The 27,304-nt window shown below is 35.1% G+C and overlaps 3 protein-coding genes and 1 long non-coding RNA gene across 5 annotated transcripts; 2 read left to right on the top strand and 2 right to left on the bottom strand.

Annotated features, from left to right (window-relative positions):
* Positions 1–1,946: 1,946 nt before the first annotated feature.
* Positions 1,947–10,582, bottom strand: LOC148166478 (uncharacterized). The gene is made up of 5 exons (XM_088048719.1): positions 10,194–10,582; positions 6,852–6,990; positions 6,586–6,797; positions 6,169–6,302; positions 1,947–2,629 (listed from the first exon to the last, which is right to left on the bottom strand). The coding sequence occupies exons 1-5, from the start codon at positions 10,264–10,266 to the stop codon at positions 2,300–2,302; spliced, it is 888 nt and encodes a 295-aa protein (XP_087904845.1). The 5' UTR covers positions 10,267–10,582; the 3' UTR covers positions 1,947–2,299.
* A 9,563-nt stretch (positions 10,583–20,145) lies between these two features.
* Positions 20,146–21,731, top strand: LOC148166477 (supervillin-like). Of its 2 annotated transcripts, none has more exons than XM_088048717.1 (3): positions 20,146–21,191; positions 21,236–21,477; positions 21,523–21,731. In XM_088048717.1, the coding sequence occupies exons 1-3, from the start codon at positions 20,330–20,332 to the stop codon at positions 21,559–21,561; spliced, it is 1,143 nt and encodes a 380-aa protein (XP_087904843.1). In that variant the 5' UTR covers positions 20,146–20,329; the 3' UTR covers positions 21,562–21,731. The 2 variants fall into 2 exon arrangements, with proteins under 2 accessions (XP_087904843.1, XP_087904842.1); XM_088048716.1 differs by having other exon boundaries at positions 20,147–21,191; positions 21,540–21,731.
* A 2,969-nt stretch (positions 21,732–24,700) lies between these two features.
* Positions 24,701–26,567, bottom strand: LOC148166476 (N(4)-(Beta-N-acetylglucosaminyl)-L-asparaginase-like). Its single transcript, XM_088048718.1, has 5 exons — positions 26,354–26,567; positions 25,793–25,902; positions 25,348–25,730; positions 24,999–25,297; positions 24,701–24,953 (listed from the first exon to the last, which is right to left on the bottom strand). Exons 2-5 carry the CDS (start codon positions 25,896–25,898, stop codon positions 24,725–24,727), a joined length of 1,017 nt encoding a protein of 338 aa, XP_087904844.1. The 5' UTR covers positions 25,899–25,902; positions 26,354–26,567; the 3' UTR covers positions 24,701–24,724.
* On the top strand, positions 26,066–26,814 carry LOC148166475 (uncharacterized). Its single transcript, XR_015771007.1, has 2 exons — positions 26,066–26,259; positions 26,339–26,814. It is a non-coding gene; the product is annotated as an uncharacterized LOC148166475 (long non-coding RNA).
* Positions 26,815–27,304: the final 490 nt, after the last annotated feature.

The raw sequence follows: 27,304 nt of genomic DNA, 5'->3' as shown, positions 1-27,304 counted from the left end.
GACCTAAAATCAGCTAACTTCTATACTAAAAAATAAAATTTTGAATTCAAACCATCGAAGATCGATTTCTAAGCTAAAAAATCGCGAGAAAAACAATTTCGAAAAGGGTTTTTTTTATATTCGCCATAATTCCAGAGATATTGAGCAAAATCGTTTTCGAACCTCCAAAATTTTGACCCTCTGGCGACAACCCGAAATTTCAAACGCCTCTAATTCAGTTATTTGTTGACGGACGAGAAAAACAATGGTAGCTTTAGATTCAGCGCACAATTCTGCGTAAAATGAGCCCATGTAGCTTAAACTTTCCTGCCAAATAACCGAGATATCGACCGAAATAAATTTTTAGAGGGTGTTTTTAGGGTCATTTTCAAAACGCTGTTTTGGGGCAAAAACTGCAGTTAGTATTATTGAATTTTATATAGGTCGCTAAAGGAACTCGAAATCCATAAACTGATCAAATCTCAGATCGATCGGGCAAGTAGTTTACGAGGGGCGATTAAAAAACAAAAAAAAATTAAAAATTTTCATCGATTGGGTCGCAAAATTTTTTTGCCCAAAAAATCGAATTTTTGACTTTTGACGGCGGATTCTAAAGTAAAATGAGCCGAGAAAAACGATGGTGAAAACCGTTGCTGAAAATCTTTTATAGTTTTGGAGATATTGAAGTTTAAAAATTTTGAAACCTAAAATTCAATATCCGAAATTTTGATCGCCCATAATTTAGTTAATTGTAGGCCGATCGTAATGAGTTTTACCTTTCTGGATTCTACGTGAAATTCTGCGTAAAATGAGCACCAATACTTTAATATTGCCGCATAAACAAGTGAGTTATCGACCGTGTCTGAATTAGAGACCTAAAATCAGCTAACTTCTATACTAAAAAATAAAATTTCGAATTCAAACCATCGAAGACCAAATTCTAAGCTAAAAAATCGCGAAAAAAACGATTTCGAAAAGGGTTTTTTTATATTCGCCTTAATTCTGGAGATATATAATTCGAGAAAAATCATTTTCGAACCTCCAAAATTTTGGCCCTCTCAATAAAATTTTGAATTCAAACCATCGAAGATCGATTTCTAAGCTAAAAAATCGCGAGAAAAACGATTTCGAAAAACGTTTTTTTATATTCGCCATAATTCCAGAGATATTGAGCAAAATCGTTTTCGAACCTCCAAAATTTTGACCCTCTGGCGACAACCCGAAATTTCAAACGCCTCTAATTCAGTTATTTTTTGACGGACAAAAAAAACGATGGTAGTTTTAGATTCAGCGCAAAATTCTGCGTAAAATGAGCCCATATAGCCTAAACTTTCCTCCAAATAACCGAGATATCGACCGAAATAAATTTTTAGTGGGTGTTTTTAGGGTCATTTTCAAGACTGTTTGGGGGCAAAAACTGCGGTTAGTATTATTGAATTATATATAGGTCGAAAAAGGAACTCGAGATCTATAAGCTGACCAAATCTCAGATTGATCGGGCAAGTAGTTTACGTGGGGCGATTAAAAAACAAAAAAAATGAAAATTTTTCATTGGGTCGAAAAATTTTTTTGCCCAAAAAATCGACTATCGAATTTTTGACTTTTGACGGCGGATTCTAAAGTAAAATGAGCCGAGAAAAACGATGGTGAAAACCGTTGCTCAAAATCTTTCATAGTTTTGGAGATATTGAACTTTAAAAATTTTGCAACCCAAAATTCAATATCCGAAATTTTGATCGCCCATAATTCAGTTATTTGTAGACCGATCGTAACGAATGTTGCATTTTTTAATTCTACGTGAAATTCTGCGTAAAATGAGCACTAATACTTTAACATTGCTTTACAAATAACTGAGATGTCGACTGAATTAGATTTACAAACCTGTACTAACCAAATTTCTTCATTGTTGAGTTTGCCCATATAAGTAAACAAGATTTTTGATTTTTTCTTGCAATTACCATTCGAAATCCAACCAGAAAACTTTTATTGAGTCTTAGAATTAGGTACATTTCAGGAACGTATAGAAAAAATACATTAAACGTGTGGAGTAGCATTCGACCAACATTTTACACAATAAAACGTGCTCTATTTATTTAAATTTCGCGGTTTTCATGAATGATTAGCTTTCCCTGGCCACTCATCCATGAAAACGTGAGGGCCGCCACTCACCTTCCGGTGAGAGAAAATTCAAACACTCTGTATATAAGTCACCGCAACGTGAGTGGCGGACCTAAATAACATAATTCTATTTTTGGTGTAGTAAGTAGTACGATATTTGATACTTGATAATTCGATTTTAGTACAATTGATATCAATAAAGTCACTTGGGCACTTTTTCGCACCACCGCACCGCACAAACAAGCGTCAAAATCCAAAAAACTTCCGACTTTACAGATTTCGAAGACGAATTGAACCAATGAAGCTTCTCATTGTTGATAACTTGGACCTCCTGCGTTCTCATGGGAATGTTGTAGGTTGTTTCTTGGGGTAAGAGGGGAATTCCCGGCAGGGAGGACACGCACCGGAGTTCTATACTGTTCCCACGGGAGTACTTCCGTTCGGCTAGAAAGCGTAAAACGAGGGACCGGGAAGCGAGGCCCAAATTGTCGGGTTCGGAACTCATCATGTCGCCGATGATGCGGGAAGGGACCTGGAAGAAAATTTGTTTATGTTTTAAGATTTTTGTGGGCTGTTTGTTATTATTTCAATTAGAGTTTGACGGGGAAATATGAAGACGCGACGAGGGTGGAACGCGATAAATAAAATTTCCAATATAAGTGGGGCGGGATACAAAGGATGGATGGTGAAATGGGTCTTTGCACAATATTTTAAATTGACAGCGGTTATAAATTTCGAGCGGATCTCCTTGCCAATTTAAATAATGAAAGTTCGAAAAAATCTGTTGCAATCATTGACAGGGGTAATCGGGGGAAATTTCGCTGAAACAGGGACGGTTTAACGCCCGATGTGGCCCCTCAAAAAATATTTTTTCTACTTTTCAAAAAATTTTGTAGTCCAATAAATTTAATAATAAAAAATTTCCAAATCTGTCCCAAAAATTTAGTAATTTTTTTTATATCCAATAGGCAAGACTGAGGTAACAATCTCGACAAATTTCAAGGTCATCGTTCAATAAAGAAGCAATTTAGAAACGTTTTTTAGAAATTAAAAAAAAACTTCTTTAAAAAATAATTTTTTTAAAAATCTCTCTCGGTTTAGGTTAGTTTTTAAATCAGTTTTGTTTACTCAAAAATATGGTTAATTTGGAATATACATTAACTAAAGACAAGTTAATAATTTGCAACAATTTCAAGGCCATAGTTCAATTGGTAACCGATTGAGGAGGCTTTTTAAAAAGCGATCAATGAAGGCTTAATTAAAGAATCCACATTTTTTTTACTGCAAATTATAAAATTTCTAAAGTCGGTCACGCTTTCTCAAAAATTTTGAAATTTGAATGAGATGAAAAACAAGGTCAAGGTAATAATCTCCACAAATTTCAAGGTCATAGTTCAGTTAATAACAGATTAAGGAACGACTGTATAAAATTAAAAAAAAATTGCTGCACTTTATAAAATTTCTAAAATTAGTCTCGTTTTTTCAAAAATTTTAAAATTAAGAAGACATAAATAACAAGGTCTAGGAAACAATTTCTATAAATTTCAAGGTCATACTCCAATTATTAACCGATTGAGAAACGCCTTTTTAAACTTACAAAAATTTTTCTAACTGCAACTTATAAAATTTCTAAAATCAGTCTCGTATTTTTAAAAATTTTGAAATTTGAAAGGCATGAAAAGCAAGATCAAGGAAATAATCTCCATTAATTTCAATGTTATAGTCTTCTTAATAACCGATTGAGGAACGTCGTTATATTAAAATTTCAAAATTTTTCTTACCGAAAATTATAAAAATTTTAAAATTAGTCTCGTTTTTCGAAAAAAATTGAAGTTTGGGAGGCATAAATAGCAAGGTCAAGGTAATAGCCTCCATAAATTTAGCCTCCATAAATTTCAAGGTCATACTCTAATTATTAACTGATCGAGACACGTCTTTTTAAAATTAAAAAAAAATTCCCAACTGCAACTTATAAAATTTCTAAAATCAGTCTCGTTTGTTTAAAAATTTTGAAATTTGAAAGGCATGAAAAGCAAGATCAAGGAAATAATCTCCATAAATTTCAATGTTATAGTCCTATTAATAACCGATTGAGGAACGTCATTTTATTAAAATTTCAAAATTTTTCTTACTCCAATTAATTTTTTTTAAATCAGTTTTGTTTACTCAAAAATATGGTTAATTTGGAATATACATTAACTAAAGACAAATCAATAATTTGCAACAATTTCAAGGCCATAGTTCAATTGGTAACCGATTGAGGAAGCTTTTTAAAAAGCGATCAATGAACTTAATTAAAGAATCCACATTTTTCTTACTGCAAATTAGAAAATTTTTAAAATTAGTCACGTTATTTGAAAAAACTTGGAGTTTGGGAGACATAAATAGCAAGGTCAAGGTAATAGCCTCCATAAATTTCAAAGTCATACTCCAATTATTAACCGATTGAGAAACGTCTTTTTAAAATTTCAAAATTTTTTCTAACTGCAACTTATAAAATTTCTAAAATCAGTCTCGTATTTTTAAAAATTTTGAAATTTGAAAGGCATGAAAAGCAAGATCAAGGAAATAATCTCCATTAATTTCAATGTTTTAGTCTTCTTAATAACCGATTGAGGAACGTCGTTATATTAAAATTTCAAAATTTTTCTTACTGAAAATTATAAAAATTTTAAAATTAGTATCGTTTTTCCAAAAAAATTGAAGTTTGGGAGACATAAATAGCAAGGTCAAGGTAATAGCCTCCATAAATTTCAAGATCATACTCCAATTATTATTAAAAATTTCAAAATTTTTTCTAACTGCAATTTATAAAATTTTTAAATTAAGTCTCGTTTTTCCAAAAATTTTGATATTTGGGAGATACAAAAAGCAAAGTTACGGTAATCATCTTCACAAACTTCAAGGTCATAGTTCTCTTAATAACCGATCAAGCAACGTCGTTTTATTAAATTTTCATAATTTATTTACTGAAAACTATAACATTTCTAAAATCTGTCACGTTTTTTGAAATTTTTTTCAAATTTCGGAGACAAATAACAAGGTTAAGGTAATAATCTCCATAAATTTCAAGATCATACTCCAATTACTAATCGATTGAGAAACGTCTTTTTAAAATTTCAATTTTTTTTCACTGTAACTCATAAAAATTTACAAATCAGTCTTGTTTTTCCAAAAATTTTGAAATTTTATAAACATAAAAAGCAATATCCAGGACATAATATCCATAAATTTTAATTTCATAGTCACATTATAACCAATTGAGGAACGTCGTTTTATTAAAATTTTAAAATTTTTCTTACTGGAAATTATAAAATTTCTAAAATCAGTATTGTATTTTCAAAAATTTTGAAATTTGGGAGACATAAGTAGCAAGGTGAAAGTAATAGGCTCCATAAATTTCAAGGTTATACTTCAATTGTTAACCGATTGAAAAACGTCTATTTAAAATATCAAAAAATTTTCTTACTGCAACTTCTGAAATTTCTGAAATGATTCTCGTTTTTTCAAAAAAATTGAAAATTGGGTTACATAAATTACAAGGTCAAGCTAATAGTCTCCATAAATTTCAACGTCATACTCCAATTATTAACCGATGAGAAACTTCTTTTTAAAACTTCAAAATTTTTCTTAATGGTCATTATAAAATTTCTAAAATCAGTCTCGTTTTCTCAAAAATGTTGAAATTTGGAAGACATAAAAAGCAAGGTCAAGGTAAGAACCTTTATAAAGTTCAATGTCATAGTCCAATTAATAACTGATTTACGAAGGTCTTTTTAAAATTCCAAAATTTTTCTTACTGCAAATTATTTTTTTTAAAATCAGACTTGGTTTTTTAAAGATTTTGAAATTTGGGAGAATTGAAAGACTTTTTTCTTATTATCTAATGTTTTTTAATTTCTGTCAATAAAAAAAAATTCAAGGCCCAGGGCGCCCCACGTAAAATCCGCCTCCCTGTAAAACTCTGCATCGATTTAGAATAAATTCCATCTTCGAGCGCGGTACTAATAACCGACCTCCTCCACCCGATAATAAAATTTCCAGTAAAATCAAAGTTTCGCGTTCAGTCACCTCAATTCCATTGATGTACCACGAGAGTATCGGCGTGGGGTCAGCCGGATCCGAAACGCATTTGGCTTCTATAGTATCACCCTCCATATAAGACGTTGTTAAGCTCTCAATCCTGGGATTTCCTCGTGGCAGAGCTATAAAAGAGAAATCGGAAACTGTAACTACATCGACAAAACTAGAAATGCAATCACTGTGGTAATATAATTCCAAGATCCTCTAGCCCGGGCGATTTAAAACTCCCCATTCTCCCTTATCTGGACAGAGTTCGTAGCCCGCAAGAGATATTGTTGGATTTGAAAAGCTTAGCGGAATTTTATTGCGGACTTCGATAGGTGAAAAACTTCCCATCACGTTTTTAATATCGCCCAGTGCGGCCAAGTAGACTTAATTAAAATCGATTGTAGTCAAAAAACTAACCAGCGACTGTGATATTGTGGGTCTCCGCAGCCAAACGAAACGCCGGAGCTTCGCTGGAAATCTCACATCGGTAAGCGCCTCCACTGTGATCCCTCGTTAATTCATTCAAGCGAACTCTGCAGTACACAAGACTGCAGTTGATGCTGCTGAACACCAAGTGCACTCCGGGCACTGGAAACGACATGATATGGGGCTGGCGGCCAGGCATGTACCTAAAAAGCCCATCAACTTCCTTTAATCCCTTTAATATTATTATTAGTCCGTACCGGAAAAACTCCTGGTCGTCTTTGTACCATTTCACGGCGTACAACTCCTCATCGCCCATGTCGAAGTTGCAGTCCAAGTCCATTTCTTCCCGGAAATCTGCCACGAGCGGTGCGGTCATATGGGTGAGGCGAAGACCGTCTGGAATTAACACGAATTTAAGGGTGAAGTCAGTTAAATAAGTCAGGACCTCAAATTCGCAAACTGGCGCAGTCGTACGGATCTTGTGGTTCGTAATACAAAATCGATCAAACGAAAGAATCAACGTGATAATTGGATCTTTAGACAGGCATAAATGGATTAGCGCGGCAAAGAAAGAGCCGGACAAAATTTCTTTGGAACACAGCGCGAAAACCCGGAAAGAGATAATTCGTTCAGTTTTGGATTCAATATCCGCAACTTTGATCGCTTCTAACTTAGTTGTTTGTCGAGCTACGTTAAAAGTGTGTGTGGTTTTGGATTCCGCGTGAAATTCTGGACAAAATGGGTCCAAATAGTTTAAGACTGCTACGTCAATAAGCGAGATATCCACCGAATCCGAATTAGAGACTTAAAGGGCAGCCAACTTCTAATAGTTTTAAAAAATGAAAATTTTGATATCAAACTGTCCAAGACCATTTTCTAAATAAAAAAGTCGCGAGAAAAACGCTTTCAAAAGTAGTTTCTTTAAATTTGTCTTAATTTCGGAGGCCCTCTGGCGACAACCCGAGTTTTCAAACGCTTTTAACTCTGTTATTTTTTGACTAACGAGAAAGACAAGTGGTTTTGAATTTAGCGCAAAATTCTGCGTAAAATGAGCCCAAACAGTCCACTTTTTTTTAACAAATAACCCAGATATCGACAGAATTAGATTTTCAAAGGGTGTTTTTAGGATCATTTTTAAGAAGCTGTTTCGGGGCGTTTAGTTTTATTGAAATGTACATCGATCAAAAGAGCAGCTCGAGATCTATCAACTGGCCAAATCTCAGATGGATCGGACAAGTAGTTTACTAGGAGCGATAAAAAAACGAAAAATTGAAAATTTTTTATCGATTTAGTCGCAAAATTTTTTTGGCCAAAAAATTTACCATCGAATTTTCGACTTTTGAGGGCGGATTCTAAAGTAAAATAACCCGAGAAAAACGATGGTGAAACCCGTTTCTCAAAATCTTTCGTAGTTTCGGAGATATTGAGCTTTGAATATTTTTGCAACTCAAAATTCAATATCCGAACTTTGATCGCTCATAACTCAGTTATTTGTAGACCGATCTTAATGAGTTTTACTTTTTTGAATTACACGTGAAATTCTGCGTAAAATGAGCACCAATACTTCAATATTGCCGCATAAATAAGTGACTTTTCGACCGTGTCTGAATTAGAGACCCAAAATCAGCTAACTTCTATACTAAAAAATAAAATTTCGAATTCGAATCATCAAATATCGATTTCTAAGCTAAAAAATCGCGAGAAAAACGATTTCGAAAAGGGTTTTTTTATATTCGCTTTAAATCTGGAGATATCGAGAAAAATCGTTTTCGAACCTCCAAAATTTTGGCCCTCTGGCGACAACCCGAAATTTCGATCGGCTCGAATTTAGTTATTTGTAGACGGAGGAAAAAAATAATGACAGTTTTGGATTCAGCGCGAAATTCTGCGTAAAATGAGCCCACATAGCTTAAATTTCCTTGCCAAATAACTGAGATATCGACCGAAATAGATTTTCAGAGGGTGGTTTTAGGGTCATTTTCAAGACGCTGGTTCGAGGCGAAAATTGCGCTTAGTACCATTGAATTATATATCGATCGAAAGAGGAGCTCAATATCTATAAACTGGCCAAATCTCAGATTGATGGGGCAAGTAGTTTACGAGGGGCGATCAAAAAACGAAAAATTCAAAATTTTTCATCGATTGAGTCCAAAATTTTTTTGGCCAAAAAATTTACCATCGAATTTTCGACTTTTGAGGGCGGATTCTAAAGTAAAATAACCCGAGAAAAACGATGGTGAAACCCGTTTCTCAAAATCTTTCGTAGTTTCGGAGATATTGAGCTTTGAATATTTTTGCAACTCAAAATTCAATATCCGAACTTTGATCGCTCATAACTCAGTTATTTGTAGACCGATCTTAATGAGTTTTACTTTTTTGAATTACACGTGAAATTCTGCGTAAAATGAGCACCAATACTTCAATATTGCCGCATAAATAAGTGACTTTTCGACCGTGTCTGAATTAGAGACCCAAAATCAGCTAACTTCTATACTAAAAAATAAAATTTCGAATTCGAATCATCAAATATCGATTTCTAAGCTAAAAAATCGCGAGAAAAACGATTTCGAAAAGGGTTTTTTTATATTCGCTTTAAATCTGGAGATATCGAGAAAAATCGTTTTCGAACCTCCAAAATTTGGACAACCTCTGGCGACAACCCAAAATTTCGAACGGCTCGAATTTAGTTATTTGTAGACGGAGGAAACAAATGATGACACTTTTGGATTTAGCGCGAAATTCTGCGTAAAATGAGCCCACATAGCTTAAATTTCCTTGCCAAATAACCAAGATATCGACCGAAATAGATTTTCAGAGGGTGGTTTTAGGGTCATTTTCAAGACGCTGGTTCGAGGCGAAAATTGCGCTTAGTACCATTGAATTATATATCGATCGAAAGAGGAGCTCAATATCTATAAACTGGCCAAATCTCAGATTGATGGGGCAAGTAGTTTACGAGGGGCGATCAAAAAACGAAAAATTCAAAATTTTTCATCGATTGAGTCGCAAAATTTTTTTGGACAAAATATTGACCATCGAATTTTCGACTTTTGACGGCGGATTCTAAAATAAAATGACCTGAGAAAAACGATGGTGAAAACCGTTTCTTAAATTCTTTCGTAGTTTTTGAGATATTGAGCATTGCAAATTTTTCAACTCAAAATTCAATATTCGAAACTTTGATCGCTCATAACTCCGTTATTTGTGGACCGATCTTAACGGGTCTTACCTTTTTGGATTCTGCGCGAAATTCTGCGTAAAATGAGTGCTAAGTCACCAAAATAATCTAAGAAAAATCCAAAGAGAAGTACAATCGATGTCAGAAAAATTCAAACAGAACCAAAAGTAAAATAAATTTAGAGAACCCAAAAAGAAAGCACCGTTTTCTCAAGCACCCGGGCCTCGAACCCCCGTAATTCGCGTCTTGTAGAAAAATCGAAGAAAAGGGTTTAGAAAATCCTCTAAATTTTTGTCTGCAGAGATCCAATTTAGATGTGTTGTACAAAGTTAAACAGACCGGATTCTAGCCCGATCTCCTTTAACTGATAATGTAAAATTTATGATCTGTAAAAAGGGCCCTAAGAAACTTAAGTACTCACCGACGTTGACGAGCAGCATCATTAGAAAACATGAAACAAAGCTCACAGAACGAGCATAAGTAAGAGCCAACATTGTCTCACACTCATTAGACCAAAGTTCGTGTTTCTTCCGGTTCTCTTATACTTTCAGTGTTTTATTCAGTTTTCTAACGACTCGAGGGACCTCCACCACACGCCACACGTCTTAAAAAATTCAATGTAATTCACTTTAGCACGTTTTTTATTAAAAAGTTGCCCCAATATTGTGTGTTTTAATACCAACTGAATTTTATTTTAGTCAAAATCAGTCGATGCGTTCGATGCGTTTCGAACTCTTCAGGGCGCGAAAAGGTGGGCGTGTCTCTTGGCTCTTGCTCGCCGATGCCATCCGCAAGAATTGCGAGTCGCGACTGAACCAAAAGCGGGTTTATTGTGCCTCCACCAGGTTTTAGCGCACGCCCTTTGTGCACGACTTCAACCCCAAATAATCAACTCAAGAGTTATGATGTATGTAAACTACACACATCGCTGGTCCGATGCGGGGCGGTAATGACTTAATGGGACAGTTTAAAAAAATCGATTTTTTTTTCTCATGCATTCTTGAACAGTTTGGAGAATAAAACTTGCGTTTCTGTCGCAACTACAATATTTACAGTGGAATTATCTTCGTTCAACTTGCATATTCACGTAGACACTTTAAACAAGGGAACATTTTCTTTCGTATCGCGTTACCATCTTTGTACACTTGCAACACGTCACAAACAAATTAGGGAATTATTTCGAAAAGCTCCGGCAGTCTGGGATGGGAGATAAAAATAATGAACTTTTTAAAAGACCCGGAGCGGTGTTTATACAGTGTGTTCTACTTAGGAGAAAAATATGAGATTTACCAGAGTTGCTCTTTTTACATTCTCTAGATCTTGTAAAATTTTTTCTAATTTTTCTATAATTGGATTTATTTTTCAAATTGCGATTAAATTTTAATAAAAATAAGGGTAGTTTTGGATTCAGCGCTAAAATTTTGCAACTCAAAATTCAATATCCGAAACTTTGATCAGTTAATTAAATGGACCAATCTTAAAAACTCTCACTTTTTTGGATTCTACGTGAAATTCTACGTAAAATGAGCACCAATACTTTAAGATTGCTTCATGAATAAGCGAGACATTGAGAGAATTTGATTTGGAGATTAAAAGGCAGTTAACTACTACAATAAAAAAATGAAAATTTTGAATTCAAATGATCTAAGATCGATTTCTTAGGTAAAAAGGGCGAGAAAAACTATTCCGAAAAGAGTTGTTTGATAGTTGTCATAATTGTTTTCGAACCTCCTAAATTTTGGCTCTCTGGCGACAACTCAAAATTTCAACCGCTTCTAACTGAGTTATTTGTTCACGTACAAGAAAAATAAGTATATTTTTGGATTCAGCGCAAAATTCTGCGTTAAATGAGCCCACATAACTCAAATTTCCTTAAGAGATAAACGAGCTATCGACCGAATTACATTTTCAGTCGCTGTTTTGGGGCGAAAATTGCATTTAATATTATTGAATTATATATTGATCGAAAGAGAAGCTCGAGGTCTATCAATTGGCCAAATCTTAGATCTATCGGGCAAATAGTTTACAAAGGGCGATCAAAAAACGAAAAATTTAAAAATTTTTATCGGTTGAGTGCAAATTTTTTTGCCCAAAAAATTTTCTATCGAATTTTCGACTTTTGAGGGCGCATTCTAAAGTAAAATAAGCCGAGAAAAACGATGGCAAAAAGCGTCTCTCAACATCTTTCATAGCTTTGAAAATTTTCCAACTCAAAATTCAATATTTGAAAGTTTGATCGCTTATAACTCAGCTATTTGTGGGCTGATCTCAACGAATGTTACGTTTTTAAAATCCGAGTGAAATTCTGCGTAAAATGAGCACCAATATGTTAAGATTGCTGTATCAATAAGCGAGATAGCGATCGAGTCTGAATTTAAGACTGAAAGGCAGCTAACTTCTACATTGAAAAAATGAAAATTTTCAATTCAAAGTATTTAAAATCGATTTTTAAGGTAAAAAATTTCGAGAAATACGATTTTGAAAAAGGATTTTTTTATATTCGCCTTAATTCCGCCTTAATTAATTTCGAACCTCCAAAACTTTGGCCCTCTGGCGACAACCCAGAAATCCAAACAGCTCTAATTTAGTTATTTGCTCACGAACGAGAAAAATGATGGTACTTTCAGATTCAGGGCGAAATTCTGCGTAAAATCAGTCCATATAGCTCAAATTTCCTTTTCAAATAACCGATATATCGCCCGAAATAGATTTTCAGAGGGTGTTTTTAAGGTCATTTTCAAGGCGCTGTTTCGAAGCGAAAACTGCGTTTAGTATTATTGAATTATATATGGATCGAAAGAAGAGCTCGAGATCTATAAACTGACCAAATCTCAGATCGATCGGTCAAGTAGTTTACGAGGTGCGATCAAAAAACGAAAAATTGAAAATTTTTTTTTGATTGAGTCGCAAAATTTTTTTGCCAAAAAAATCGACTATGGAATTTTCGACTTTTGGCGGCGGATTCTAAAGTAAAATGACCCGAGAAAAATGATGGTGAAAACCGTTTCTTAAAATCTTTCGTAGTTTCGGAGATATTGAGCTTTAAAAATTTTCTAACTCAAAATTCAATATCCGAAAGTTTGATCGCTCATAACTCCGTTATTTGTAAACCGATCTTAACGAGTCTTACCTTTTTGAATTCTACGTGAAATTCTGCGTAAAATGAGCACCAATACTTTAATATTGCCGCAGAAATAAGTGAGTTAACGATCGTGTCTGGATTAGAGACCTAAAAGCAGCTAACTCCCATACTGAAAAAAATAAAATTCTGAATTCGACGAACTATCGAAGATCGATCTCTAAGCTAAAAAATGTCAAGAAAAACAATTTCGAAAATGATTTTTTCATATTTGCTTTAATTCCGGAAAAATCTAGAAAAATCTAGAAAAATCGTTTTCTTACCTCCAAAATTTTGGCCCCCTGGCGACAATCCAGAATTCCAAACGGCTCTATTTAAGTTATTTGTTTACGGACGAGAAAAATGATGGTAGTTTTGGATTCAGCGCGAAATTCTGCCTAAAGTGAGCCCATATAGCTTATATTTTCTTGCCAAATAACCGAGATATCGACCGAAATAGATTTTCAGAGGGTGTTTTAGGGTCATTTTCAAGGCGCTGTTTCGAAGCGAAAACTGCGTTTAGTATTATTGAATTATATATGGATCGAAAGAGCAGCTCGAGATCTATCAACTGGCCAAATCTCAGATCGATAAGGCAAGCAGTTTACGAAGGGCGATCAAAAAACCAAAATTTTAAAAATTTTCATCGATTGAATCGCAAAATTTTTTTGCCCAAAAAATCAACCATCGAATTTTCGACTTTTGACGGCGGATTCTAAAGTAAAATGACCCGAGAAAAATGATGGTGAAAACCGTTTCTCGAAATCTTTCGTAGTTTCTGAGATATTGAGCTTTGAAAATTTTGCAACTCAAAATTCAATATCCGAAACTTTGATCGCTCATAACTCAGTTATTTGTAAACCGATCTTAACGAGTCTTACCTTTTTGAATTCTACGTGAAATTCTGCGTAAAATGAGCACCAATACTTTAATATTGCCGCAGACATAAGTGAGTTATCGATCGTGTCTGGATTAGAAACCTAAAAGCAGCTAACTTCTATACTGAAAAAAAAAATTCGAATTCGAACTATCGAAGATCGGTTTCTAAGCTAAAAAATCTCGAGAAAAACGATTTCGAAAAGGATTTTTTCATATTTGCTTTAATTCCGGAGAAATTGAGAAAAATCGTTTTCGAACCTCCAAAATTTTGGCCCTGTGGCGACAACCCAAAATTCCAAACGCATGTAACTCATGTTATTTTTTGACTGACAAGAAAAACAATAGTGGTTTTGGATTTAGCGCGAAATTCTGCGTAAAATTAGCCCATATAGCTCAAATTTCCTCAATAATTACCCGAGAGATCGACCGAATCAGATTTTCAGAGGGTGTTTTTAGGGTCATTTTCAAGAAGCTGTTTCTGGGCGTTTAGTACCATTGAATTATATATCGATCGAAAGAGCAGCTTGAGATCTATCAACTGGCCAAATCTCAGATCGATAGGGCAAGCAGTTTACGAGGGGCAATCAATAAACGAAAAATAAAAAAAATTTCATCGATTGAGGGGCAAAATTTTTTTACCTAAAAATTCGACCATCGAATTTTCGACTTTTGAGGGCGAATTCTAGAGTAAAATAACCCGCCAAAACCGATGGTAAGAACCGTTTTCTAAAAGCTTTTGTAGTTTCGGAGATATTGAGCTTTGAAAATTTTCTATCTCGAAATTCAATATCCGAAACTTTGATTGCTCATAACTCTGTTATTTGTGGACCGATTTGAACTGTTACCTCTTTGAATTCCTCGTGAAATTCTGCGTAAAACGAGCGCCAATACTTTAAGATTGCAATTCTTTTTAGACCCCTTTGACAAATTTTCTGAAAATCTCTTTAGAGTATTTGGACTTCTTAAGATTCTCCTTAAAATCTCCAAGTTCTCGTTAGATTTTCTTAAGATTCCCGCAGCGACTTCGCCCCTTGTATACCAATAAACCACTGGTCCTCATGCATGTTTAAGTGGTAACCGGCGTATTTGGAAACAAAGGGAAACAATCGGAAGGCAAACCCTGATTGCGATTTCCTTCCGACATTAGCGTAGTAATTTTCCCCCTGAACCGCCCCCTTTGTGATTTAATGGTCACGTGTTTTTGCTTCCATGCAAGCGGTAAATATGGTGGCTAATAACTCTATCCGTTGCAAGACAAATGCACAATAGCGTCACGTTATCTAAACGAGGGAGGAATATTAGTCATGCGAGATTATTTGCTTCTAGGTCCAGGTTGGGCGATTATCACCCTTGAAAATTTCCTCCATAAACAGGGGGGCCTGCTGTTTCTTCTCCAGGTCTCTGACTAGAGGGTGAAGGTAAATTACTCTGGTCGATGTTCAATTTCCAACCCTCACCCTCTGGGTTTTGGTCATTTTCCGTTGCGGGTGCGATATGAATCATTCGATTGATTTATTATTGGTTATTTTCACGTCAGGTGCTAGAATATGAGCACGAAGTGGAGAGTTTCACACGGTAATAGCAATAGCAGTCGTGTTAATCAAAGAATTCGAGGCTAAACGTGCGGAAGGCTCCTCTGGGAATTAGCCAACGATGAAGAGATAAAACGCCGGCAATTTCCAGACGTAAATACGCGATAATATAATTACTGGGAGGCACTCCGGATATTATTTGTTTTATTCAGTTTCAGCCTCATCCAAAGTACCCGTTCTGTGATGATACGTGGATGAAAGCGCATAAATCAAGCTGCACAGTTCCGTCTTTATTAGCTTTCCCGAGCGAAATATCCATTAAACAATTAGGGGAAATGCGTCATTGTGTTGGAACTACGGACGATGAATTTATCCACGGTATTACATGGTGTTTGATGAAAACTGACAGTTTCTTAGAAATAAACAGACTAATGAAAACATGACGTTTAAACTCGGATACAACGGGAGAATAACTCAAACAGCAGAGAGCACGAAAGCTCCGGAAGGATAATTGACGCAGATTCGGTTGTTCTTCCAAAGTTCTTCCTTTTAGTTCTGATTCTTCGTTCGTTTTCACATTTACAGAGGCGGAACTTCTCAGATTCTCTCTGATTCGTCTGTAGAATCTTTCTTCTAACTTTTTCAGCTTATTTTGATTTTCAATATTTGATGAAGGCGCAAAAAATTGCTCAATATCTGTAATAGATTTCTAGATATTTACCTTTAATAATAAGAAAAATATAACTTTGATCGCCCATAACTCAGTTTTTTATTGTCGGATCTGAATTTCATTCCGAGATTTGGAATGTGCGCAAAATTTTGCGTTCAATAATGTGTAATAAAGTTTACTCAAAAATTAAGCGAGATATTGATATCAGAAGTTTTAGTTTTAGTCATGAATTTTCGCGAAAAACTGCAACTTTTGACTTTTGGAAAATCTAAGAACTATTTTTTATGTAAAACATGGCGAGAAAAACGATGCCGCAAACGGTTTCCAAATATTTCTATTAGTTTTCGAGATATTGAGCACGGAATGTTTCGAACCTTCAAAAATTTGGCCCTCTGGCGTAAACCCAAAATTTCAAACGGCCATAACTCAGTTATTTATTGACGAAAATGATAAATTCTCATGTTTTTGAACTCAGCGTAAAATTCTGCGTAAAATGAGACCCAAATTTGTTGAGTTTGCGTAATAAATAAACGAGGCATTGGCCAACAACTGTTTTGAAAGCATCATTTTAGGGTGATTTTCAATCAATGTTTCCAAAATGAAAACGACGTTTAATAGCATTGAATAATATATCGGTCGAAAGAGGAGTTCAAAATCTATTTACTGGCCAAATTTGAGAGCTATCGGACAAATCGTTTACGAGTTATGGCCAAAAATAAAAAAAATTAAAAATTTTCATCGTTTGAGTCGGAATTTTTTTTTCGCGAAAAATCGACTATCGAATTTGGGCTTTTGAGAACATTTTCGAACGTAAAATGAGCCGAGAAAAAGAATGGCGCAAACCGCATCTCAATATCTCAAATAATTTCCGAAATATTTAACTTTAAAAATTACGAAAAATGAAAAAAATTGAAAATCAACTTTCCGAAACTTTGATCGGCCATAACTCAGTTATCATCTGTTGTCGGATCTGAATTTAAATTTCAGATTTGGAATCTGCGTAAAATTCTGCGTACACTAATGTATAATAACTTAAGTTTACTCTAAAAAATAAGCGAGATATCGATATCAGAAGTTTGGCCATAGTTTTAGTCATGAATTTTTGCGAAAATTTGCAAATTTCGATTGTAGAAAAATCAAAGAACTATTTCTTATGTAAAAAATCACGAGAAAAACGATGGCGCAAACCGCATCTCAATATCTGAAATAGTTTCTGAGATATCGCGCACGAATTGTTTTGAACCTTGGAAAATTTGGCCCTCTGGCGTAAACCTAAAATTTCAAACGGCCATAACTCGGTTATTTATTGAAAAAAATTCAAAAATTATCATGTTTTTGAATTCAGCGTAAAATTCTGCGTAAAATGAGACCTAAATTTGTTGAGTTTGCGTAATAAATAAACGAGGTATTGGCCAAAAACTGTTTTGAAAACGTCATTTTAGGATGATTTTCAATCAATGTTTCCAAAATGAAAACGACGTTAAATAACTTTGAATTATACATCAGTCGAAAGAGGAGCTCGAAATCTATCTACTGACCAAATTTAGGATCGATCGGACAAATAGTTTACAAGCTATGGTCAAAAATAAAAAAAATGAAAAATTTTCATCGTTTGAGTCGTAATTTTTTTTCGCGAAAAATCGACTATCGAATTTTAGGCTTTTGAGAACATTTTCTAACGTAAAATGAGTCGAGAAAAAGAATGGCGCAAACCGCATCTCAATATCTCAAATAATTTCCGAAATATTTAACTTTAAAAATTACGAAAAATGAAAAAAATTGAAAATCAACTTTCCGAAACTTTGATCGGCCATAACTCAGTTATCTGTTGTCGGATCTGAATTTAAATTTCAGATTTGGAATCTGCGTAAAATTCTGCGTACACTAATGTATAATAACTTAAGTTTACTCTAAAAAATAAGCGAGATATCGATATCAGAATTTTGTCCATAGTTTTAGTCATGAATTTTTGCGAAAATTTGCAATTTTCGACTGTAGAAAAATCAAAGAACTATTTCTTATGTAAAAAATCACGAAAAAAACGATGGCGCAAACCGCATCTCAATATCTGAAATAGTTTCCGAGATATCGCGCACGAATTGTTTTGAACCTTGGAAAATTTGGCCCTCTGGCGTAAACCCAAAATTTCAAACGGCCATAACTCGGTTATTTGTTGAAAAAAATTAAAAAATTATCATGTTTTTGAATTCAGCGTAAAATTCTGCGTAAAATGAGACCTAAATTTGTTGAGTTTGCTTAATTAATAAACGAGGTATTGGCCAAAAACTGTTTTGAAAACTTCATTTTAGGGTGATTTTCAATCAATGTTTCCAAAATGAAAACGACGTTTAATAGCATTGAATTATATATCGGTCAAAAGAGGAGCTCAAAATCTATTTACTGGCCAAATTAGAGAGCTATCGGACAAATCGCTTACGAGTTATTGCCAAAAATAAAAAAAATGAAAAATTTTCATCATTTGAGTCGGAATTTTTTTTCGCGAAAAATCGACTATCGAATTTTGGGCTTTTGAGAACATTTTCTAACGTAAAATGAGTCGAGAAAAAGAATGGCGCAAACCGCATCTCAATATCTCAAATAATTTCCGAAATATTTAACTTTAAAAATTACGAAAAATGAAAAAAATTGAAAATCAACTTTCCGAAACTTTGATCGGCCATAACTCAGTTATCTGTTGTCGGATCTGAATTTAAATCTCAGATTTGAAATCTGCGTAAAATTCTGCGTACACTAATGTATAATAACTTAAGTTTACTCTAAAAAATAAGCGAGATATCGATATCAGAAGTTTGGCCATAGTTTTAGTCATGAATTTTTGCGAAAATTTGCAAATTTCGACTGTAGAAAAATCAAAGAACTATTTCATTTCTTATGTAAAAAATCACGAAAAAAACGATGGCGCAAACCGCATCTCAATATCTGAAATAGTTTCTGAGATATCGCGCACGAATTGTTTTGAACCTTGGAAAATTTGGCCCTCTTGCGTAAACCTAAAATTTCAAACGGCCATAACTCGGTTATTTATTGAAAAAAATTCAAAAATTATCATGTTTTTAAATTCATCGTAAAATTCTGCGTAAAATGAGACCTAAATTTGTTGAGTTTGCTTAATTAATAAACGAGGTATTGGCCAAAAACTGTTTTGAAAACTTCATTTTAGGGTGATTTTCAATCAATGTTTTCAAAATGAAAACGACGTTTAATAGCATTGAATTACACATCAGTCGAAAGAGGAGCTCGAAATCTATCTACTGGCCAAATTTGAGATCGATCGGACAAATAGTTTACAAGCTATGGCCAAAAATAAAAAAAATGAAAAATTTTCATCGTTTGAGTCGGAATTTTTTTTCGCGAAAAATCGACTATCGAATTTTGGGCTTTTGAGAACTTTTTCTAACGTAAAATGAGCCGAGAAAAACAATGGCGCAAACCGCATCTCAATATCTCTAATAGTTTTCGAGATATTTAACTTAAAAAATTACGAAAAATTAGGAAAAAATTAAAATCAACTATCCGAAATTTTGACCGGCCATAACTCAGTTATTTGTTGTCGGCTCTGAATTTAAATTCCAGATTTGGAATCTGTGGAAAATTCTGCGTACACTGATGTATAATAACTCAAATTTACTCAAAAAATAAGGTAGAAATCGATATCAGAAGTTTGGCATAATTTTAGTCATGAATTTTCGCGAAAAATTGCAACTGCCGACTTTTGAAAAATTTAAAAACTATTTCTTATGTAAAAATTTTCAAGAAAAATTATGGCGCAAACCGCAGCTTAATATCTTTAATAGTTTCCGAGATATTTAGCTTTAAAATTTAACTATCCGAAATTTTGACCGGCCATAAGCGAAATATCGACCGCAGAAGTTTTACATAGTTTAAGTCATAAAATTCGAACGCATTTATTTCAATTTTAATTACAGTTTTGTGAAATTGAGGATCGAAAAAAAAATTCAATAAAATTTTTAATCTAAGGATTGTGAACGTTTGTCGTCTTCTTGCCCGCAAACTGTCAAATCCCCCAAACATTCACTTTTCACACCTAAAAACTGCCACGCTGGCGTAAGTTACGACACGAATTTTCCCCCGAGCCGACTGCGAATGCCAATTTAATTCATCGTGATCGGATTGACCCCGAAAGGTCGTGCCCAACAATACACGCGTCTACACTTGATGCCCACATCTCTATTGATAAAATCCAATAACCCATTCGACCAGAATTTTACCTTGAAACTCGTCCGCGGCGTAGACGTAGTAGTGGGATTTTATCACCGTCGTAATCAGTAAAGAATCATGTAGTAACTCCGCTCCGTTGTTACAACACAATCGAAAAAATGTCAGAATACGACGTTACTAAACTGTTAAACCCCTCGGAAACCACCCCCGACTTAATCATCGACGGGGTGCATTACGGTCGCGGTGAATTCTATTGCGATGAGAAGACGTCACTCAAACACACCACTCTTGAGGTGAAATGTTGGCGGATTGTTCGAGATAAGTTGGAGCCGGTGGAAAAGAAGAAAAATGAGTTTTACAGTGAGCACACCTACATCGTGCTGTGGAGATCCAAAACCGACAGCGGAGAAAACGAAGTTTATTTCCACTGGAAAGGCGAAGATGCTCCCAAAGGACACTCGCCGCTTCCGGACTCCATCATCGGCAATCCTCCGGTGGAGAGAATCGTCCAGTGGGCCGAACCTCCGGCGTTTTTGCGTCTGTTCTCCGGAAGCTTCGTTGTCCACCGCGGAGGGGTGAGCACCCCGCGACTCTACCTCCTGCGAGGAGAAGTGGACTCCGAGGCACATCTCTTCGAAGTTGATTTGAAGAAGCACAGCCTCCGGAGCAGAACCGCGTTCATTTTACACTTCGAGAAGAGTGTTGTTTGGTACGGAAAGCAAGCCAGCGCGCGCTGCAAGAGTTTGGCTCGACAAACAGCTGAGAGGATCTTCGGAGGCGATGTTAGCGAAGAACAAGAAGGGGGCGAAACCAGTGCGTTCCTGGACACTCTCAAAGGGGGTCTCGACGACTATCTCCGCCACTTAGAATCAAAAGTGATCGACTACACCCCCAGACTTTTTTATTTTACGAAAATCACCGGATCGTTTCTTGTGGTGGAAGTCGAAAGCAGCCATAAGAGCGAGTTTTTGACGCCGTTTCCGGTCCTCCAGTCGCATTTATACACCGCGGAGCAACCAGGTGAGTTCCCTGAAACAATTCCTGTTAATTCCACGCTCTTCCAGCAATATTCCTCCTGGATGACAACGACGAGATTTGGATTTGGTACGGCTGGAATCGCGACGAAGACGCGGATTTTAAAAGCGACTCGTTTACTGTTGCCATAAACTACGCTAAGCGCAAAAGCAAAAGTATTCAGAGATTAGTGAAAATTCACAAAGTGATTGCCGGTTTCGAACCTTTGAATTTCACGAATTTGTTTCCGGTTTGGAGGAAACGGGAAGACATCGCGCAACTTCAAAAAGAGGTTGGTTCTTAAAATTTCGATAATTCTTGGGGAATTTGCTATCAGAGGCTGTCTTGTTTCAGGATGGTGTGCTGCCGGCAATAAATCCTTTGGCGGAAATTATTTCAGAGGATGGTCAATCTTGATTTGAAACTTTTATTTATTTTTTATTTAATTTGATAATTTTGGAACTGTAATAGCGGGGGAATTTTTGAGACTCGCTTAGTTACTTTGTGTGATTGTCTATAATATAGTTATAGAGAAAAAAATATCAATTTGAAGATTTTTTTGAAGCGAACAAAAAATTTCCAAAATTGAGTTCGTCTAGTTTCGACACTAAAACTTCTAACTTTAGTAGTTTTAAGGCTAAAACAATGAAATTTGGAGGGGAAGTTGCCTCTCTCATGCTACTTAACTGTGCCAAGTAACAAAATTAGCCAATAAGACAGATTTTAGAAATTTTCATATTTAAAGCAAAACGAAAATTTTGTGTTTGAAATAAAAATGTGTAACTCGGACAGTTTTAATGCAAAAACAATGAAATTTAAGGAAAATATTACTACAGGTAATTAATATGGCTAAATGCAGAATTATAGAGCCAAAAAGACAGATTTTGGATTTTTTTTTATTTAGAGCGGACCGAAAAATTTCTGTTTTGAACTAACATGTGTAACTCGACCAGTTTTAACGCAATAGCAATGAAATTTACGGGAGATATTTTCTCTGGCATGCCAATTAACTGTCTGAAGTTTCAAAATTATAGAGCCAAAAACACGGATTTTAGAAATTTTTATATTTAGAGGGAACTAAAAAAAATTTTGTTGTCTATTAAAACTTGTAACTCGGGCAGTTTCAATGGAAAACTAATGAAACTTAAGGGAGATATTACCTCTGGCATGCCAATTAAGTGTACTAAAGTACAGAATTACAGAGTGAAAAAGACAGATTTTGGAAATTTTTATATTCGGAGCCGACCAAAAAATTATCCGTTTTGAATTAACACGTGTAACTTGGACAATTTTTATGCAAAAACAATGAAATTTAAGGGAGATGTTACCTTTGACATACCAATTAACTGTAGTAAAATTCAGAATTATAGAGCCAAAAAGACAGATTTTGGTTTTTTTTTTTATTTAGAGCGGATCGAAAAATTTGTGTTTTGAACTAACACGTGTAACTCGACCAGTTTTAACGCAATAGCAATGAAATTTAAGAGAGATATTTTCTCTGGCATGCCAATTAACTGTCTGAAGTTTCAAAATTATACAGCCAAAAACGCGGATTTTGGAAATTTTTATATTTAAAGGGAACTAAAAAAAATTTTGTTGTCTATTAAAACTTGTAACTCGGGCAGTTTCAATGGAAAACTAATAAAATTTAAGTGAGATATTACCTCTGGCATGCCAATTAAGTGTACTAAAGTGCAGAATTACAGAGTGAAAAAGACAGATTTTGGAAATTTTTATATTCGGAGCCGACCAAAAAATTATCCGTTTTGAATTAACACGTGTAACTTGGACAATTTTTATGCAAAAACAATGAAATTTAAGGGAGATGTTACCTTTGACATACCAATTAACTGTAGTAAAATTCAGAATTATAGAGCCAAAAAGACAGATTTTGGTTTTTTTTTTTATTTAGAGCGGATCGAAAAATTTGTGTTTTGAACTAACACGTGTAACTCGACCAGTTTTAACGCAATAGCAATGAAATTTAAGGTAAATATTTTCTTTGCCATGCCAATTAACTGTCTGAAGTTTTAAAATTATAGAGCCAAAAACACGGATTTTGGAAATTTTTATATTTAAAGGGAACTAAAAAAAATTTTGTTGTCTATTAAAACTTGTAACTCGGGCAGTTTCAATGGAAAACTAATAAAATTTAAGTGAGATATTACCTCTGGCATGCCAATTAAGTGTACTAAAGTGCAGAATTACAGAGTGAAAAAGACAGATTTTGGAAATTTTTATATTCGGAGCCGACCAAAAAATTATCCGTTTTGAATTAACACGTGTAACTTGGACAATTTTTATGCAAAAACAATGAAATTTAAGAGAGATGTTACCTTTGACATACCAATTAACTGTAGTAAAGTGCAGAATTATAGAGCCGAAAAGAGAGGCTTTAATTTTTTTTTTTATTTTGAGCATACCAAAAAATGATGTGTTTTTTAACTAACACGTGTAACTCGGACAGTTTCAATGAAAAAACAATGAAATTTAAGGAAGATATTACTTCTGGCATGCCAGTTAACTGTACTAAAGTGCAGAATTATAGAGCCAAAAAGATAGATTTTGGTTTTTTTTTAATCAGAGTGAACCGAAAAATTTTGTGTTTTGAACTAACACGTGTAACTCGGACAGTTTTAACGCAACAACAATGAAATTTAAGAGAGGTATTATCTCTGACATGCCAATTAACTGTCTAAAGTTTCAAAAGTATAATTCCAAAGAGACAGATTTTGGAAATTTTTATATTTAGAGCAAACCCAAAAATGTTATTTTAACGCAATAACAACGAAATTCACAGGAAATATTACATTTGACATCATGAAATTGAAAAGTTGTAGAACCAAAAAGACAGATTTTGAAAATTTTTATGTTTAGAGCGAACCAAAAATTTTTGTATTGAGAATTAATAAGTGCAACGCAAATACAATAAAATTTAAGGGAGATATTACTTCTGGCATGCCAATTAATTGTTACAAAGTGCAGAATTGTAGATCCAAAAAAGCAGGTTTTGGAATTTTTTTGATTAGAGCGAACGAAAAATTTTGTGTGTTTGAAATTATTACATATAACTCAGGCAGTTTTAACGCAAAAACAATGAAATTTGAGGAAGATATTACCTTTGGCATGCCAATTAACTGTACTAACGTGCCAAATTATAAAGCCAAAACGACTTTTGGAAATTTTTGTATGTATAAATTAATACGTGTAACTCTGGCAATTTTGACACAATAACAATAAAATTTACAGGAAATATTACCTCTGGCATGCCAATTAACAATGTTTAATTGCAAAGTTCTAGAGCCAAAATGACAGATTTAGGAAATTTTTATATTTGGAGCGTACCGAAAAAATTTGTGATTTGTTCTAAAACGTGTAACCCAGGCAGTTTTATTGCAAAAACAATGAAATTTGAAGGAGATATTACCTCTGGCATGCCAATTAACTGTGTAAAATTGCAATATTATAGAGCCAAAAAGACAGATTTTGGAATTTTCCAAATAAAGGACCGAAAATGGAATCAATTTACTTATGTTTATTTACAAAGTACAGTTAACACTCTTCACCACCACACCCCCCAACTCTTCGCTCGCCACGCAAAACGGAAACGCCTCCATCCCATTGCACGCAGCCCCAAACTCGCCCTTATTCGTGCTAACCAGCACAGCCCCAAAGAAGTTGGGAAATTTCCGCGCAATTCTTTGAATTGCGGTCTTGGCAGCTTTCGTTGGCGACGCCCCGTTCCTCAACTCCTCCACAGCTAGAAAACTACCCAAAAAATAAACCAATTTTTGAAAATAAAAAAGGTTGTACCTAGGGAGAAACCTCATCATAATATCGCCGTCTCCGGTGGCGACAGCAGCGCCAAACTCATTGTCTGCATAAGCTCCGGCACCCGGAATTGGGGAATCCCCGACTCTCCCCGGAATTTTATGATTCGCTCCGTTTGTTGAAGTTCCAGCTGCGACGTTCCCTGAGGCGTCGATGGAGATAATTCCAATGGTATCGTGGTTGGTGGAGGTGAAAAACTGCCACTCTTTACCAGTGACGTCGTTGGAGAGGTCGGTGGAACTGTAAGGGCCGCAGGACTTCGAAGGGTCCGGCTGGACGTTCTAGACCAACAGTTAGAAAAAACACGATTCTAAACCAACTCCTTACGTACTTGCCAGAAGTTCGGTTGGCAGTTATTCGCCCTCCAATTCCTCCACAAGTTCGTTGAAAAGTTCGTCGCCAATGACTCTTCTTTGAATTTGAAATTCTTCGCAAACTCCGTTGCTAAATCCCCGACGAGGAACGAATGTTTGGTGAAATCTAAGACGTGTCTGGCTACTTGAAGAGCGCTTTTGATTTTTCGCAGTGCCCCAACAGCCCCCATGTTCATTGTTGCTCCGTCGAAAATCATTGCGTCTAGAGTAGTCTCGCCATTTTCGTCCGGACTTCCCCCGAAACCCACACTGTGGTCACACTGGGAGTCTTCGCAAACTGTACCAGCGATGGTCACCGCGTCCAGGGCGCTTAGGGGAGTTTGTTCCATGATCGACCACACTAGGAGTAAAAGTAACAGGTAACAGGGCTGCCAACATTTTTTTAAATTGCGAGCCGCTCACCTCTTTCCGTCGCTTCTTTGAAATGCCACGTGTTCATGACTATTGGAATAGACGCTCGGGTGTTATAAAGAGAAATGAAGAAAACCAGAATCCTTAATGGGGCCATTTTTCTGGAAATAAACAGGAAATGCCTTTATATTTTCCAAGGTAATCAGCGATGAATTGTTGGTTGCCTAACTTCCCCAAACATAAGTGGTGTGGAATTTGAAAATTTGTATTAAATCAAAATAAAACGTTTTTTTGGACCTTTTTCTAAAGTTTGGGGCCTCGAAAATCGCAAGTATAAACAAACACCACTAAAATTAAACAGAAAATGCCTTTAAATTTTCCAAGGTCATCATCGAATGAATTGTTAGTTGCCTAACTTCCCCAACACAAGTGGCGTGGAATTTGAAAGTTTGTATTAAATCATAATAAAACGTTCCTTTGGACCTTTTTCTAGAACTGTGGGCCCTCGAAAATCGCAAGTATAAACACCGTTGAAATTTGCGAATTTCACTCATTTACACACGAGTTACAACACGATAAACATTTCTCATTTTTTAGGTTAGAATCACCCACCTGGTGGAATGTGGAACACTGCAGCGCACGATGCCCCAGGAAAACAACACAGATAACTACTACACGCTTTTAAATTGCGAACAAACTGCTTCTCACGAAGAACTAAAACAAAGTTATCAAGACCTGATAAGGAAATATCATCCTGATAAATGTGATGGTTCTTCTGAGATATTTCTTAATATAGATAAAGCCTGGAAAACTTTACGAGATGAGAATTCTAGACATGAGTACGATTTGTTTTTACAAAGACAATCGTATGCTGATAATGTGATGATCTATTTAAAGTTGAAAAAGAATGAGTTGGTATTTGGCGATGGAGATGTAGCCACATTCAGTTGCAGGTGTGGAAGTCATTTCACTATTCAAAAGGACGAGGTTGGGGAAGAGGATTATCTTGTGGAATGCGATGAATGTTCAAACTGTGTCCTTATAACGTAATTAAAGTTGTACTTTTAGTAGTAGTTTCGCTCTCTTTGCGGTAAAAAGAAAAGTGCCCTTGGTTCGATACGCATGGTTGCATTACATCCATTGCGTTTCAAAAAGAAATGAACCGCTTAAACGAAGCATAATAGACCATAAAACGTTCCTGGAGTAACTGTCTAAGAAAAAGACCCCGATAGAATTTTCAAATATAGAACCAAAAATTCAGATTTTGAAAATTTTCATATTCGAAGCGAACCGAAAATTTTGTGTGTTTTGAACTAATAGCAATGAAATTTAAAGAAGATATTACCCCTAGCATGCCAATTAACTGTACCAAAGTGCAGAATTATTGAGTCAAAAAAACAGATTTTAGAAATTTTTATGTTTCGAACGAACCAAAAAAAATTGTGTTTTAAACTAACACGTGTAACTCAGTTAATTTTAATGCAAAAACAATGAACTTTAAATGTTCAAACTGCGTCTTTGTATCGTAATTAAAGTTGTACTTTTAGTAGTAGTTTCCCTCTC

This window comes from Gnatocerus cornutus, unplaced genomic scaffold (genome assembly GCF_029298725.1).
Source record: "Gnatocerus cornutus isolate USDA-ARS CGAHR unplaced genomic scaffold, icGnaCorn1.1 ctg00000023.1, whole genome shotgun sequence".
Lineage (NCBI taxonomy): Eukaryota > Metazoa > Arthropoda > Insecta > Coleoptera > Tenebrionidae > Gnatocerus > Gnatocerus cornutus.
This window is presented reverse-complemented; position numbering and strand designations above follow the sequence as displayed.